Source organism: Cotesia glomerata, linkage group LG5 (genome assembly GCF_020080835.1).
Source record: "Cotesia glomerata isolate CgM1 linkage group LG5, MPM_Cglom_v2.3, whole genome shotgun sequence".
In the NCBI taxonomy this organism is placed as follows: domain Eukaryota; kingdom Metazoa; phylum Arthropoda; class Insecta; order Hymenoptera; family Braconidae; genus Cotesia; species Cotesia glomerata.
The window spans coordinates 4538523-4555020 of record NC_058162.1 but is presented as its reverse complement, the minus strand read 5'-3'; the positions used below and the strand labels follow the sequence as shown (position 1 = coordinate 4555020).

Here is a 16498-nt window from a genome sequence, read left to right as displayed (position 1 = left end):
CTGCGGTTTAAAAGTTTCTGAAATATTCAAAGATTCTTTAATTAATCATCAATTTAAAAAGTACAAAAGTTCAATGAAATTAAAAAAAAATCAAATTTAAAAAAATATGTTTTATTTTTTCCCGGTTTTTCTGCCGTTTGGAATTTTTTAAAAATATTAAAAAAATTTTTTTATTTGAAAACGCTCCGTAGTGCGATACTATAATGTACAAAGAAACTCTGTGTAAAATTTTAAGTGAATCGGTCGTGTAGAACTTGAGATATTATGCACACTGTTTTTAAAAAAGTAATTAAAAAAAAACGCGCTTAAAGTTTAAGGACAAGTCGACAAATTTTATACTCCGAAAATGATTTAAATTCGGAAAAATTCCTTTAAGGATATATTTTTATAGAGTTATACTATGAAAATATGCAAAAAAAATTGACTTTTTGGAATTTCTAAACGAGAATACCTCCTTAATTATTTATTTATTTATTTAGTTTTAATGCCAATGCATTATTTTATTGAATTATAATTATGAATTATAATTTCAAAAAATGGTAAAGAAAATAACATTAAAATTTTTAAATGTAATTACCAATTTAACTGGGGGCTAGTGTGAATTAATCTATAAAAAAATTCTTTTTTTATAATTAAATTACTCAAGACATAAATGTTATTCATCTTCTTATCGTAAAATCAGGTATACAACGTATCCATTTATTAAAAAAAATTTATAAGATCAATGATTTGATAAAAAAAAGATATAAAACAGGATAATTATAGATGTGTTAATGAATAAATTTATGAGGTTTATAAAAGTTATAAAAAATTTTCATATAATCAACAGTTAGTGGTATTTAAATATGATTTTTATAAATTTGCAATCACCGAGGTGCTCGATATACTTTTTCTTGAGCAATAAATTTATCGAAGCAATTTTTTTTGCTGACGATGAATAATGAGATTAATACCTTTCATTACCAGTTTAAATTTAAACTTGCAAGTAAAAGTAGTCTTATCAATCACTCATAAGAGTAACAATGGTATTAATTATAAATATTACTTTTATTCTCGCAAGTTTTTATATTTCTCGTTCTGTGGGTTGGAACTTTTCAAAAGTTAATTTGCCGAATGATGTTTTCATTTCACGATTTGCTATTTGGAAGAACCGAGTGTTCTTGGCTGCTCCAAGGTAAAAAATAATTAAATCTATATATTATTATAGAAAAAGAGAAATTTTGTTTCTAGGATAGTCATAAGATAAAATTGGTTTTTTTAGTGAAATTTCGGGTCATTGCAAAGGTCTTGACGAATTTGTACCTTTTCAAGGTTTCATATTATTCTTACCGATAGTCAATTTATAATGATAAGTATTTGGGCTGCGTTCGAAAATACACTATCTCTAGATACATAATTAAAAAATTACCTTATATCTTGTAAAGTATTGACATTTTTAAAGACACAAGCTCACTCCGACATTACACTCATCGAGACCTTTCATTTGAGTACCCACATCAATTTTTCATATATTTATATATATTATATATATGTATATATGAAAAATATATCAAAATGCATGTGGGTACTCAAATGAAAGCTCTTGATGAGTGTAACATTGGGATAAGCTTGTATCTTAAAAAACGTCAATAGTTTAGAAATTACAGTGCAATTTAACAAATATCTTGTGAACTATTGACATTTTTAAAGATATAAGCTCACTCCCACATTACACTTATCGAGACCTTTCATTTGAGTACCCACATCAATTTTTCATATATTTTATATATTTATGTATATGAATATATGAAAAATATATCAAAATGCATGTGGGTACTCAAATGAAAGCTCTCGATGAGTGTAACATCGGGATGAGCTTATATCTTAAAAAACGTCAATATTTGTTAAATTACAGTGCAATTTAACAAATATCTTGTCAACTATTGACATTTTTAAAAATATAAGCTCACCCTGACATTACACTCATCAAGAGCTTTCATTTGAGTACCCACATCAATTTTTCATATATTTTATATATTTATGTATATGAATATATGAAAAATATATCAAAATGCATGTGGGTACTCAAATGAAAGCTCTCGATGAGTGTAACATCGGGATGAGCTTATATCTTAAAAAACGTCAATATTTGTTAAATTACAGTGCAATTTAACAAATATCTTGTCAACTATTGACATTTTTAAAAATATAAGCTCACCCTGACATTACACTCATCAAGAGCTTTCATTTGAGTACCCACATCAATTTTTCATATATATATATATATATATATATATATATATATATATATATATATATATATATATATATATATATATATATATAACTGCTGCTATATATATATATATATATATATATATATATATATATGAAAAATATATCAAAAATGCATGTGGGTACTCAAATGAAAGCTCTTGATGAGTGTAACATTGGAATGACCTTGTATCCTAAAAAACGTCAATATTTAAGAAAGTACGGTGTATTTTTCGCACTATTATATTGATTCATTATATTACATTAAGTTTTTGTTAAATGCAATTTGCAATGTGGTTGAGTGATTTACGTTGATTCAACTGTTCAAACATAATTCGGACTTCAATAACATATTTAAATTTTCTATACTTTATTTTTACATCTATTTTTCTTCTGATTGTTTTCATAAAATGCTATACTATGTATTATTTTTGTATGGACGGCCGCAAGAAGTTTCGACTTTATGGTCGATGAATAAAGAAATAATAAAAATAATAATAATAATAATTTAACAAAACTCATTATTTAATAAAGCAAAATTTTAATTATTTATATTTCACAAATCATGTCAATCACATAATGACTGCAAAGTTGCTAGTAATAATAATAGTAGTTACGAATTTACCGTAAAAAATTTTTTTCTAATATTCAGACAATTTAATAAATTTCCAATGAAATAAACTAATATTATAATAATTTCAGATGGTCAAAATGGTCAAACAACTCGGTGACACTCCTAGAAGCGCCTTGGATCGACCCAGAAGTATTATCGCTCATGAATATTCCATCTCCACCAGCGACAGCGTATTTGAGTCCGGAACTGCAATCTTTAGGCAAAGATTGCACAAACTTGCTATCAGTTACAGCATTAGACATAGATAATCGTGGACGCCTGTGGGTATTGGACTCCCCCGAAGACATGAATTGCCCTGCAAAAATAATTATCTACAACTTGCATCACAATGAAGAAATATCCCGCGAAAATCTCTTAGGCGTACCTCGAAAAAATCTCAAGTGTTTGACGGTAGACCCAGTGATTGGTCTATGGGGACATCGAGGTTACATTGGAGATCCTGGCGATGAATCAATTATTATTTTCGATACCGGTAATGTGTACATATATTTTTCTAACATAAGTAAATTGAATAATGATAGGAATAAAATATAAAGCAACTTTCACAACACTTAAATGTTTTAATTAACAGTCTGTTTTACAATCGATACTTATATACTTATACTGACACGCTGTATCTTATATCTAGGTCTCACAGGACAGCGGAAGTGGTGGAAACTCCATTTGAAGCATGGACCAACAGTTCCACGTGTTTATACAAACGATTTAACAATATCGAGAAAAAATAAACGCCTTTACATAACAGGAACAAATTCCCTTGATCTTTTTTCGATCGATCTCGATAAATTGCGCCATAGAGATCGATTATCGGTCGAATACTCGGACATATTGTGGCACGGGATAAAATTAGGCACTTCAACCGGGCTGCTTTGTGATTCCAAGGACGGGGTACAGTACTTCCTTGTATCTGAACACGCGAGCGTACGCTGGGATACTAAATACAATTTGAAAGTACGTAATATAATCATTTATTTACTCTCTTTTACTGTTTGTATGTCTGTCTCTAAAAAAAAAAAAAAAAAAAAAAAGTAAAAAATAAAAAATAGAGAGAATAAGTCGCTGACTATGAGAATAAGAATTATTTAATGTTATATTAGTCCAGTTTCCAATAGCTTTACTTATGTAGTGGTTACCTTGAGAATACATGTTTCTGCAACAGAACCTTATTCACGTTTTATTATACTCAATTGTTTTTATTTATCTATTCTTAATAACTTGTTGTTGGGTTATTATATACCATACTTGGTAATGATGTGATAAATTAATGTTACAGGCGGAGAACCATTTAATTCTTCTACAGAGCGAACACGTACTCAGCATAACTGATTATCGAATGGATTCATCGAAAAATGTATGGGCTATTATTAATCCTTTGTGGTATGATAATCGCTGCGTTGATACAACGAATAAGTGGAACGCGACGAATAGAATTATTAAAATTCCAGGGTTTGATTCGTTCTATTAGATTGTGATTTAACAGTTAAGTTATAATTTTATGGATGTTTTTTTGGAGTTTATAAAAATTAAATTATGTATATTATTAAGAGAATAAGAAAAATTTTGTCTCCAAGATAGTCTATGATAAAATCAATTTTTTAGAGAAATTTAGTGTCATTGCAAAGGTCTTGACTTGAATTTGTACTTTTTTAAGGTTTCATATCATTTTCATCGATTGTCAATTTATTATAATAAGTATTTCGGCTGCATTTAAAAATACTCTATCTCTAGATACATAATTAAGAAATTTTACCTTGTATCTTGTGAAATATTGACATTTTTAAAGATATAAGCTCATCCTGGTGTTACACTCATCAAGAGCGTTCATTTGAGTACCAACATCAATTTTTCATATATTTATATATATATTATATGTATGTATATATGAAAAATATATCAAAATGCATGTGGGTACTCAAATAAAAGCTCTTGATGAGTGTAACATCAAGATGAGCTTATATCTTAAAAAAGGTCAATAGTTAAGAAAATACAGAGCAATTTAACATAATTAAGAAATGACCTAGTATCTTGTGAAATATTGACATTTTTAAAAATATAAGTTCATCCTGATGTTACACTCATCGAGACCTTTCATTTGAGGACCCACATCAATTTTTCATATATTTATATATATTACATGTATGTATATATGAAAAATATATCAAAATGCATGTGGGTACTCAAATGAAAGCTCTTGATGAGTGTAACATCAGGATGAGCTTATATCTTTAAAAAGGTCAATAGTTAAGAAAGTACAGTGCAATTTAACATAATTAAGAAATTACCTAGTATCTTTTGAAATATTGACATTTTTAAAGATATAAGCTCATCCTGATATTACACTCATCGAGAGCTTTCATTTGAGTACCAACATCAACTTTTCATATATTTACATATGTATTATATATATGTATATATGAAAATTATATCAAAATGCATGTGGGTACTCAAATGAAAGCTCTTAATAAGTGTAACATCGGGATGAGCTTATATCTTTAAGAATGTCAATAGTTAAGAAAGTACAGTGCAATTTAACATAATTAAGAAATATGACCTTCTATCTTGTGAACTATTGACATTTTTAAAGATATAAGCTCATCCCGACAATATAGTCATCGAGACCTTTCATTTGAGTACCCACATCAATTTTTCATATATATATATATATATTAAAAATATATCAAAATACATGTGGGTACTCAAATGAAAGCTCTTGATGAGTGTAACATCGGGATGAACTTATATCTTAAAAACGTCAGTATTTAAGAAATTACAGTGCAATTTGACAAATATTTCATGAACTATTGACATTTTTAAAGATATAAGCTCACCCCGACATTTGTCTCATCGAGACCTGTCATTTGAGTACCCACATCAATTTTTCATATTTTTATACATATTATATATATGTATATATGAAAAATATATGAAAATGCATGTGGGTACTCATATGAAAGCTCTTGATGAGTATAACATCGGGATGAGCTTATATCTTAAAAAACGTCAATATTTAAGAAAGTACAGTGTAATTTAACAAAAGTCATTATTCAATAAAGCAAAATTTAATTTATCTATAGTTGACTAGTCACGGCAGTCACATAGTGACTGCAAGGTTGCTAGTAAGTTATTTATTTAATTTTAGTATGGTAGTAATTTCAATTGCATTCAATTAATTATACTCATAATTACTTATTTTCATACTTATGGATCAATTAAAAATATAACATCTATTAATATTTTACTTCTTCCATGATAACATCATAACTTATAAAGTTAGTTTTTTTAATTAATTGATTAAATTAAAATATATAATTGGAAAGTCCGGAAGAATGCATTAAATTTGCAAACTTTCATTTTCCAAAATGAAACATTAAATGCGTCGCTTAATTAGTATTAATTCTTTAAAAACATGTTCGATTTATTGAGAGTGAATCTCCGAAGCGAAAGTTAAATTTATTTTCAACATCCCATTCATAGCCACAATAAAAGTTTTAATTTTGTTAATCTTTTCTTGACAGACCGTGTTACTTTCGAAAGTAATAAATGTTTAAATTTAAAAAACAAAAGTATTAAAATAATAAATCATTTTTGTGTTTAATTAAGTCTATTTATCAAAGATAAGTCCAGTTTAACTACATTGTTCATTAAATTACTCAACAATTTTTAACCAAAGGATGAATAATCATTGATGCACCATTCGAGGGTATAGTATCATGGATATAGTCTTGCAAGTTGCTTTCAATTGTCCATAAAGTGTCTTGTGGACCCACTGCTATATCTGTTGGCAAATGACAGTCGTCGCCTTTCTGTACAATGACGAAATTTTCTTGCCCGAAAGCTGTGTTTGTGTCCCATAGATAAACATCAGGTTGTCCTAGATAAAGAAGAAAAAAAAATTAAATTAATAAATAAGAAATTAATAATTAAGAAATTAATATTTAAAGGTAATAATTAAGAAATTTTGTATTAAAGGTAAATTTTTTTAAAATTAATAATTAAAATTAATAATTAAGAAATTAATAATTAAAATTAATAATTATTTAAATTAAGAATTAAATTAATTTAATTAGAAGAAAGAACTAACCTTTGTATCTAAAGAAGATTACATTACCCCCATTTGTCCCCAAGAAGATCATACTATTTATTTTTGATCCAACATCAATAATATCAACACCGGTTCCACTTCTTAAGTGATCCAGTCTGATACTAAACACACGGCTAGAACCCAAATAAGTGAAGTACAGTTCTGAACCGGGGGATTTACGAACAAGTACCATTTGCAGAACATCTTTTTTCGAGTTTGCAAGATTCACTGCTTGAGGTAAGCTCATACGGAACCCACTGTTGCTAACAACATCGTAGACAATTATTCCTCTGCCTGAAGCGTCGCCGATGTAAAGATACACTTTACCGTCTTTTCCGTAGTCGACAATAAGTTCCTGCAGTCTTGAATTTCCGACAACTAATTGGTTTAAGTCAATGACTTTTATCAACTGAAAGTATAATTAATCTATATTATTAAGAGAATAAGAAAAATTTTGTCTCTAGGAAATTATATTCATATGATAAAATTGGTTTTTTTAGTCAACTTATTATGATAACTATTTAGGCTGCATTCAAAAATACTCTATCTCTAGAAACATAATTAAGAAATTACTTTTTATCTTGTGAACTATTGACATTTTTAAAAATATAAGCTCATCCCGTTGTTACACTCATCGAGACCTTTCATTTGAGTACCCACATCAATTTTTCATATATTTATATATATTATATATATATATATATATATATATATATATATATATATATATATATATATATATATGTATATATATATATATATATATATATATATATATATATATATATTTATGTATATGTATGTATATATAAAATATATATCGAAATGCATGTGGGTACTCAAATGAAAGCTCTTGATGAGTGTAACATCAAGATGAGCTTACATCTTTAAAAATATCAATAATTAAGAAATGACTTTGTATCTTGTGAACTATTGACATTTTTAAAAATATAAGCTCATCCCGTTGTTACACTCATCGAGACCTTTTATTTGAATACCCACATCAATTTTTCATATATTTATATATATTATATATATGTATATATGAAATATATATTGAAATGCATGTGAGTACTCAAATGAAAACTCTTGATGAATGTAACATCAAGATGAGCTTACATCTTTAAAAATATCAATAATTAAAAAAATGATCTTGTATTTCGTGAACTATTGACATTTTTAACGATATAAGCTCATCCCGATGTTACACTCATCGAGACCTTTCATTTGAGTACCCATATCAATTTTTCATATATTTAAATATATATTTAATATTTTATATATTTATATATATTATATATATAAAATATAAATATATTTTATATATTTATATATATTTAAATATATATATGAAAAATATATCAAAATGCATGTGGGTACTCAAATGAAAGCTCTTGATGAATATAACATCAGGATGAGCTTATATCTTTAAAAATGTCAATAGTTCAAAAAGTACAATGCAATTTAATAAAATTCATTATTTAATAAATCAAAATTTTATTTATTTATAGTTCACAAGTCACGGCAGTCACATAGTGACTGCAAGGTTGCTAGTCATAATTATTACACGTTAACTACACAGAAAAAAAATTCCTTGAATCAAGTAAATAATTTTGAAGAATTTCATCGTCTTCATTTAAGTAGAAAAATCCTTAAAATATTTTATTTGATTCAAAAATTATTCATCTTGATTAAAGACAATAAAACTCTTAAAAATTATTTTTCTGGCTCTCGATTCAAATTAATTTTTTTTCTCACAATAAAAAATAAAATAAATCCAAAAATTTACCTGTCTGTTTCTAATATCAAAGGCGAAAACTTTGGGTTTACATCTGTAGACAGGCTGCGTTAGAGTATTAACGATCCCAGTATCCAAGGCCCAAAGGATACCATTGTCATCAACAGAAATATCAACAACGCTTTGAAGGCTATCGCAGTTCCCTTCTTCTTGCATCGCCCAGCAAGGAAACGCTTCGTAGAAATTTTTATTTCCATGCTTGGCAACTCCGAGAGTGATTGGAACTCCAGGTTTGAGTCGAGGAAAAGCGATGAAGACCTGATCCTCGAACAGCTGAATCTTGGTGCCAATGATGCTTCTTCTGTCGTAGCGGCCGTTTCTTGAAAAAGTTTGCTCAGTATCCTGGCTAGGCCACAACAGGTTCCTCCCCTTGACAAAGAACTTTCGATACGAAAAATCAGGCGCCGGTTGTGGAACTTGCCGAGCTCTTCCGAAGACTACCGAAGCGGTAGTCATCAGCAGGAGTGATATTATTAATACTCGTGTCATTTTTTTTATTAATAATTCTTAACTAATATTTAATAATTCTTTATTAATAATTCTTAACTAATATTTAATAATTCTTTATTAATAATTAATAATTAATAATTCTTATTGTTGTCAGAACAAACCGATTCTTACTTCTGTATGCCAAAAACCAAATCGCTGCTTTTATATCTGGAAAGTTTGTTTGGATTTAAGTTATTGACAATTTAAGAAGTTCCTTCTTCCGAATTAGGTAATTTTATTTAAAATTTTCAATAATAATTTCTTTTGTTACCGAATACGGAAGCATTATTTACTCAACTCTCGGAAGCGTTGTGAAATAAAAACAATTGGCGGTATTTTATTTATTCAACTTTTAATAAAAATTTTTAAACAAAATTAGTGATATAAATACCTGTGATTTTTTATTGCTCACATTATCAAGTGAATCAGTTTAAATTAAAGATCATAAGAATAATAAAGTACAGAAGACGAGTTTAAGATAGCAAGATGCTTAAAGCTTTGGCATTGGTTTTGGCGATTGGATACTCCTTAGGAGCGCCAGTTCGAGTTCAAGATGAAACACTTGGATTCACTGCTAAATTTGAGTGGCCATGTGAAAGTTCTATGAATATCTATAAAAATTTTAACAAATTTATTAACAAAAATATAATTGCTACTAGAGCTGTTATTTACAAAGATAGCGCTATTCTTGCTTTTCCCAGGTAATTATTAAATAAATAATTATTGTGGTAATTATTTACAAGTGGGGTCAAAGATTTTCATTTTCATTTTTTTGACCGAAATTTCTATTTGATTTTATTGATATTTTTTTTGAAAAATATATAAAAAATGAGCAATTTGAAAAAAAAAGTTGAATATCATAATTTTAACTAATTTTAGAAATTTTCAAAAAAATTTATAAATTTTTTTAGAAAATTGTGATATTAACCTTTTTTTTAAAATTATTAGTTTTTTTATGTACTTTTCAAAAAAAATTTATCAAAAAAAGATAAATTAGAAATTTGATCCAAAAACATGAAAGCCAAAATTTTTTCCAACTTTCAAAGATGATTTTTCAATTGAATTATTAATTTTTTTTATATTTTCGATATCACTACCATAAATCCACCGTAAAAACAAAGAATTTAAAAAAAATATTATGATGACCTATAAATTCATCTATTTTTTATGGTCAAAAATAGGTTTGACCCATTTTGTAAATAATTGCCATTATTGCTTAGTTGAAAAAAAAAAATTGAAAATAATTTTAATTTATTTCTAAGGGCAAGGTTTTTTCCAAAAGTTCAAAATAAGTCAAAATGTTAGATCTTACGGCGAAAATATTGGTCCTTATGAAACAAAAGTAGGAAATTTAATTACAAAAAAATGTCTTTTATGATTTTTTCATGTGACTAATATTTTTACCATGATTCCAAAATTAAGATTCATAATGAATAATTCTAATTTTTGCTAATTACAAAAATATTAATTTTGAAATTACGGCTTTTTTTTGGCCCTGAAAAAAAATAATAAGAGACATTTTTTTTAGAAAATTAAATGTTTGAATAACTTTTATTCCAAAAATTTTTTATACGACCAATATTTTCGCTTTAATATAAAAAATTTGACATTGTCAATTATTTATTTGAATTTAAGGCAAAAATCCGATCTTATTTTAAATAATAAGAAAAGCTGGACGGGCAGAAAAATCATATTAAAAAATGATATGTTATCAAAGTCTAATAATTAATATGTAGTATTAATATGTTGAATTTAGTTAAGGAAAAATATTTATATATCATAATATTTAAAAGTATTTAAAAATAATAATATTAATTCCTGGTCTGGGCCGTCCGAATAATTTTTTCAGTCAAATTTACCTTTAATGACAAATTTATATACGAATTATTAATTAGAATTATATATACGATAAATAATTAATTAAAAAAAAAAAATTCGTGCAATAAACTGGACAGCGAATAAAAAAATTCAGATTTATAGTATTATAAAAACCAGTCTACGGAAAATATATTGTATAATAATATTAATGTTAATATTTATATAAAACACATAACTGTGATACAAAGAAAACTCAATCTATCTGTCTTAATATTTTCCAGATTCAAACCTGGAGTTCCCGTAACTTTAGGAAAATTTTCTTTATCAAACAACGGAGAACCTCCAAAAATCAGCGCATATCCTTGCTGGTCGATGCAAGAAGAAGGAAACTGCGCCTCTTTGCAAAACGTCGTCGATATCTTCGTCGACCAGCAAGGAATTCTCTGGGTTCTGGATACCGGAGTCGTAAACACTTTGGAGAGACCAGTACGCAAGTGCCCGCCGAAAGTAGTCGCATTCAATCTAAATACCGATAAGGTAAAAAAAAAAAAAGTAGCATTATATTTTTTTCTAATTGCCAATAAAAATAAATCTAAAAACACTTTTACTTTTAGCTTATTAAAGTAATCGACCTGAGCCGTTTGACAACAGAAACTTCCCGTCTCCAGTACCTCCTAGCAGACTACGCCGAAAATGGTCATATCTACATTTACATAACAGACGCGGAATCCGGAGCCATTTTAGTTCATGACGTAACAACCGGACAAAGTCACAAAGTCAGTTTGCCTCCACAAGTATTGGAGAAAATTCCAAAACGCGATGTGATGACGCCGATTTTGATCCACCGAGCTGATGGAACTACATGTATCATCTTCACTTATCTCAGTGACGTAAATATCTACGCCGTCAGCACCAAATCTCTTCAAAATGTCGAGAGTTCGGTGAAATTTCACGTCGTTGGTCAGAAAAAGGACAAGATTGTCGTCCTAGGATCTGACAATGGAACCGCAATGTTTTTCCGCTATGAAGGTCAACCTGATGTCTATCGGTGGGATACCAGCTACATGTTTACAGATGAAAATATCATTAAAGTTTATTCCGGCGACGACGCAATGTTTGCAACTCACGTCGCTCCTGATTACAACTCAGAAAGGATCAGAGTTCTTGAATCAAATTTTCCAGATTTCATCCAAGGCAAAGTTGGTTGTGGTGTTGAACACACCTTCAATATTCTGTAAATATTAAAGCCCATGACTCATCTGATGATATCTAAATTGATGTAATAATTAACAAGCTAAATTAATTATTTAATTTAATAAATAATTATTTTGAAAAACAAAAGGATTATTTTATTTATTTCTTCAATGATAACAATCATTTCGCAACTTAATGTGAAAGTAGTTCTTACTGTATAAACATACTTTATTTTATTATATGTGTGTATTTATTTTACGGAGCACAATATCATTTAGTTATGTAGGTGTTACACATTCAGTATTAAATAATTTAAAATGTGTAATGATCTAGAAAGGTCATTGCGTATGATACAGAACAGATAGGTGTAATTGTTGCCGGATTGCAGTACTAAATGATTTATAATCACAGCTCTAAATCGGGAATTACACTGTCATACAAGAGATTTTATTAATTACTGCTTTAGGTTATAAATTTTATTCGGGGAAATTGTAATTGTTGGTGAATTATTTATGACCAGAAAATTTTGCTTATTTTTTACAAAATTTTGTGCAATTTTCGAGTTAGAATTTTTAGGGCTTAAAAAAATTTATAAATTTTTAATTTATAATTTATAATTTGAAGAATATCTAAATTGATTGGCGTTAAAATAAATAAATAAATAAAATTTCAAGGAAATAAAATTCGAAGAAAATAAAAATTTTAAAAAGTTATAAATAACTCAAACATCAACTTTTAATGGATTTCTTCTTTGTTCTGCTGACAAGTGTTTGATAAGTTCTTTTACGCGCGGTACTCGATGTACAAATTTAATATCTTAATTAGAGAAAGTATTGTTTGTTTTTTATATTTTTTATTTAATTATAGACCGTTACAAATGCGTGAATGATTAATTCGAAGATCATAATTATGTAACTATGTTAGAATTATTCATGAGAAAGTTGGATTTATAAATCCTTGTAAGGAACCGGAAGGACATTTAAGATATGAATAAATTTTATTTTTTAAGTTATTCATTGCACGATTTGCACTCGAGTTTGGAAAATAACAAGGAGGTTGTTTTATTATCAAGTTGTTCTTCAAATTGATACAAGAACAAAGAAGGAAGTTACTAAATATAGATTTTCTAATAATTAATTCTGAATAATGCAATCATTTGATATTTGATTACGAAAAAAAAGTGGTACAGTTTTTAAAGACAAAGATTGAAAAAGTAAAAACGATTTTTTTAGAATGGATAATTAAATATTAAAATTTGATTTTTTTTTAATAAGTTTCATTTTTCAGGTTTCAAAAATTGTGAAGATTAATTTCGTTTAAAAGTCTGATATGAAGGAATTTTTTTTTCTATTTGTGAAAAAATTTTCAAAGAAGAATATCAATTATAAAAAAAGTACATGAAGAATATAAAAATATTATAATTTGAATTACTTTGTTTGGTAACAAAGTAATTTCACGGTCAATCATCCAGCGAAAGTGAGTTTATAAATGATTTTAATGTTTAAACGATTATTACTTCATCTAATGATCTTGCTATATGATTAAGTATATCAAACATTACATTATATTTGTCGTATATTATTAAGTTAATCTAATGTTAAATTCTATTCAGTAAAACTAGAATCGCAGTGTTTATACTCGGTACATAATTATATCTTCGTTAGTTGCGTAGAGTGTAAAAAAAAGGATTATTAACCGACAACTTTAATTGACCGGATATTGTAATGGCTTACGTGGCAAAGACTTTTCCCATGAACGCGAAAGAATATAAACTATCAACTTGAACAGAAAATCTATAATAATTATGAAATACAATAGTCAGAACCTTGTTCCTAACCTTAGCATTAAACAGTTAGATAATGAGCAATGGAACCGAAAAACTACAGAAAAAAAAACTTTTTGCACCAAGAAAATTTTATGGAAGACAAAAGTTATTTTGGAGCAAGAAGAAATTGTTAGTTGTGGTATTAAATTAACATTTTTTATCGTTTTTGAATAATACGATATTTTATTATGCTTAAAATAAATAAATTTCAATAATTTTTATGTCTAAAAATATGGACGTAATAAAATTTTCTTGGCTCAAAAAACTTTGACTTCATTTAAGAAATTTTAAGTCTTCTTTAATATTTTCTTAAGCTAAGAAAATTTACCTTCCAGTTAAGAATTTTTTTTTTCAGTGTAATATTGTTTTTAACTTTAAAAATCATTTGAAAAAAAAGAGTTGTTTTTTAATAAATAAAACTCACTTTGACCTCAGCAAAAAAGCATAAATTCAGAACTTTCACTATCAGATAACCGTCGCTCAATCTTATATGACCTTCTTTCTCAGTAACAACAATCCTCAAGCTGATCAAGAGTGTACCGAGCATAAAGATAGTCAAATCCAGTAGTATAAGTACTCGTGTTATATTACACTGTTATATATAATACTTATAATACAATATGTAATATGTAATAAAGGCTGGAACACGCACAACTTGATATCTTACTTACCAGATTTCATTACAAATAATTTCACAAATTAACCTCTTGTTTCACTACATTGTAAAAGATTATTATTTATTATTTTTTTGATTGATTTAAATTTTAGCGAGAATAACTAGAATTACCAAATCATCAAATTAACACTTTGAATATTTAATTAGTATCGATAATTACTTGTCAAGTAAGTTTCGATCGATTCAAAAGTTACTTACACAATTATTAATTATCAATACATACATTAAAATCTAATTTTGAGAAAAAAATTTTATTTAATTTAAAAAAAAATTATGTTATAAATAAATGAAGAAAAATACTTATTATTTTTTAAACATTAACGATTAAGAATAATACTAATTGCTTTGACAAATTAACAATTAGATAAAAATTAATGCTTATAAATAATAAAACGTCTTTTTTTTTTAATAAAATTAGTAATTAAAAAAAAATATTACTTATTATTCTTAAAATTTATAAATTAACGATATTACCAAAATTAATTATTAATTTTCTAATTAATTATAATTTATAAAAATTATTATTTTTAATTAATTGTTAGTTTTTCTAAAAAATTAATAATTATAAATTTTTCGAAAAATAAACTGAAAAAAAATTAACTTAATTAAAGAGAAAAATTTTTGAACCAAGAAAATAATTTTTAAGAGTTTCATTGTATTGAATCAAGACGAAAAATTATTGAATTAATTAAAATTTTTTCTTAGCTTAAGAATTTTTCTACTTAAATCAAGAAGATGAAATTCTTCAAAATTATTTACACTGATTGAAGAATTTATTTGTATCAAAAAATATTTGTTAATAATTAACAAATCATTTATTAGAGACCACGTTTTAGTATATTAACTAATTTTCGTGGAAAATAACGGTTCACACTTTAGATGGCTGCTAAAAATTTTTAAATAAAAAAAAATTGTCAGAGAACGTTGGGAGAAAGATTTGATTATAATTTGACTAAATTTTCATGGTTTTTCATTTTCAGATAATTTCGGGTCGAATTATAGTGAACACCGCAAATTATTTTTTTTCCCCTTATGCTTAAATATTTCTGCATGAAAAATTTACACAACATTGTCAAAACTATGCTCAATAATGTACAAAAGGTTCGAATAAAATTACTCAATCCATATTTGAGAAAAAAAAATCGCAAAAAAGTGTTTTTTTACGCTGAAACCCTTACCCCCTTAAACCCTCCCTTAAACAAATATTTCTTAGTATTTAAAATGATTTGTTTGTATTTTAATAAATCTGATATTCATTAATTAAATATTAATAAATCTATTTAAATACTAAGAAATATTTGTTAAGGACTAAAAAGTGGTCTCTAATAAATGATTTGTTAAATATTAACAACTATTTTTAATTATAAACAAATCTTTCTTTCAGTATGTCAATTAGAATAAGAAAATATTGTTTTACGGAAGAAATATGCTTAAGCTTAAAAAAATTCAGGGTTTCATTTTTTCCAAAAGTTGTCCTAATAAATTACTACTCAGAGAAAAGAAAATAGTAATTTTTACTATTCTGCATATTAACCAGGCTCATTTTTTATAAAATTGATAATAATAATATGTAAAAGGATTAATAACTATTTTTCAATCAATAATTATAATCTTATACATTGTAACTAAATGAAGCGTAAGTGTCACTCATAAATATTGATAAAATTACAAAATATTATTGATCGTGAAATTATCGTGTAAAAGTGAATAATTCAGGTTATTTTATATTA

General features: G+C 26.5%; 3 protein-coding genes across 3 annotated transcripts; 2 read left to right on the top strand and 1 right to left on the bottom strand.

The window, feature by feature from the left end:
- Window positions 1-807: 807 nt before the first annotated feature.
- Window positions 808-4434, top strand: LOC123264838 (major royal jelly protein 1-like). The gene is made up of 4 exons (XM_044728354.1): window positions 808-1174; window positions 2956-3359; window positions 3516-3838; window positions 4161-4434. The coding sequence occupies exons 1-4, from the start codon at window positions 1023-1025 to the stop codon at window positions 4350-4352; spliced, it is 1071 nt and encodes a 356-aa protein (XP_044584289.1). The 5' UTR covers window positions 808-1022; the 3' UTR covers window positions 4353-4434.
- A 2023-nt stretch (window positions 4435-6457) lies between these two features.
- LOC123264834 (major royal jelly protein 1-like) lies at window positions 6458-9269 on the bottom strand. The gene is made up of 3 exons (XM_044728348.1): window positions 8758-9269; window positions 6969-7377; window positions 6458-6758 (listed from the first exon to the last, which is right to left on the bottom strand). The coding sequence occupies exons 1-3, from the start codon at window positions 9253-9255 to the stop codon at window positions 6538-6540; spliced, it is 1128 nt and encodes a 375-aa protein (XP_044584283.1). The 5' UTR covers window positions 9256-9269; the 3' UTR covers window positions 6458-6537.
- Window positions 9270-9669: 400 nt separating this feature from the next.
- Window positions 9670-12319, top strand: LOC123264835 (protein yellow-like). The gene is made up of 3 exons (XM_044728349.1): window positions 9670-9956; window positions 11355-11610; window positions 11688-12319. The coding sequence occupies exons 1-3, from the start codon at window positions 9742-9744 to the stop codon at window positions 12309-12311; spliced, it is 1095 nt and encodes a 364-aa protein (XP_044584284.1). The 5' UTR covers window positions 9670-9741; the 3' UTR covers window positions 12312-12319.
- The last annotated feature ends 4179 nt before the right edge of the window (window positions 12320-16498 follow it).

Coding starts and splice junctions, on each gene's coding strand:
- LOC123264835 (XM_044728349.1), top strand. CDS start 9,742: ATGCTTAAAGCTTTGGCATTGGTTTTGGCGATTGGATACTCCTTAGGA. Junction 9,957..11,354: donor GCTATTCTTGCTTTTCCCAG/GTAATTATTAAA, acceptor AATATTTTCCAG/ATTCAAACCTGGAGTTCCCG. Junction 11,611..11,687: donor TCAATCTAAATACCGATAAG/GTAAAAAAAAAA, acceptor TTTTACTTTTAG/CTTATTAAAGTAATCGACCT.
- LOC123264838 (XM_044728354.1), top strand. CDS start 1,023: ATGGTATTAATTATAAATATTACTTTTATTCTCGCAAGTTTTTATATT. Junction 1,175..2,955: donor GTGTTCTTGGCTGCTCCAAG/GTAAAAAATAAT, acceptor TAATAATTTCAG/ATGGTCAAAATGGTCAAACA. Junction 3,360..3,515: donor AATTATTATTTTCGATACCG/GTAATGTGTACA, acceptor TCTTATATCTAG/GTCTCACAGGACAGCGGAAG.
- LOC123264834 (XM_044728348.1), bottom strand. CDS start 9,255: ATGACACGAGTATTAATAATATCACTCCTGCTGATGACTACCGCTTCG. Junction 7,378..8,757: donor TTGATATTAGAAACAGACAG/GTAAATTTTTGG, acceptor TTATACTTTCAG/TTGATAAAAGTCATTGACTT. Junction 6,759..6,968: donor AATCTTCTTTAGATACAAAG/GTTAGTTCTTTC, acceptor TTCTTTATCTAG/GACAACCTGATGTTTATCTA.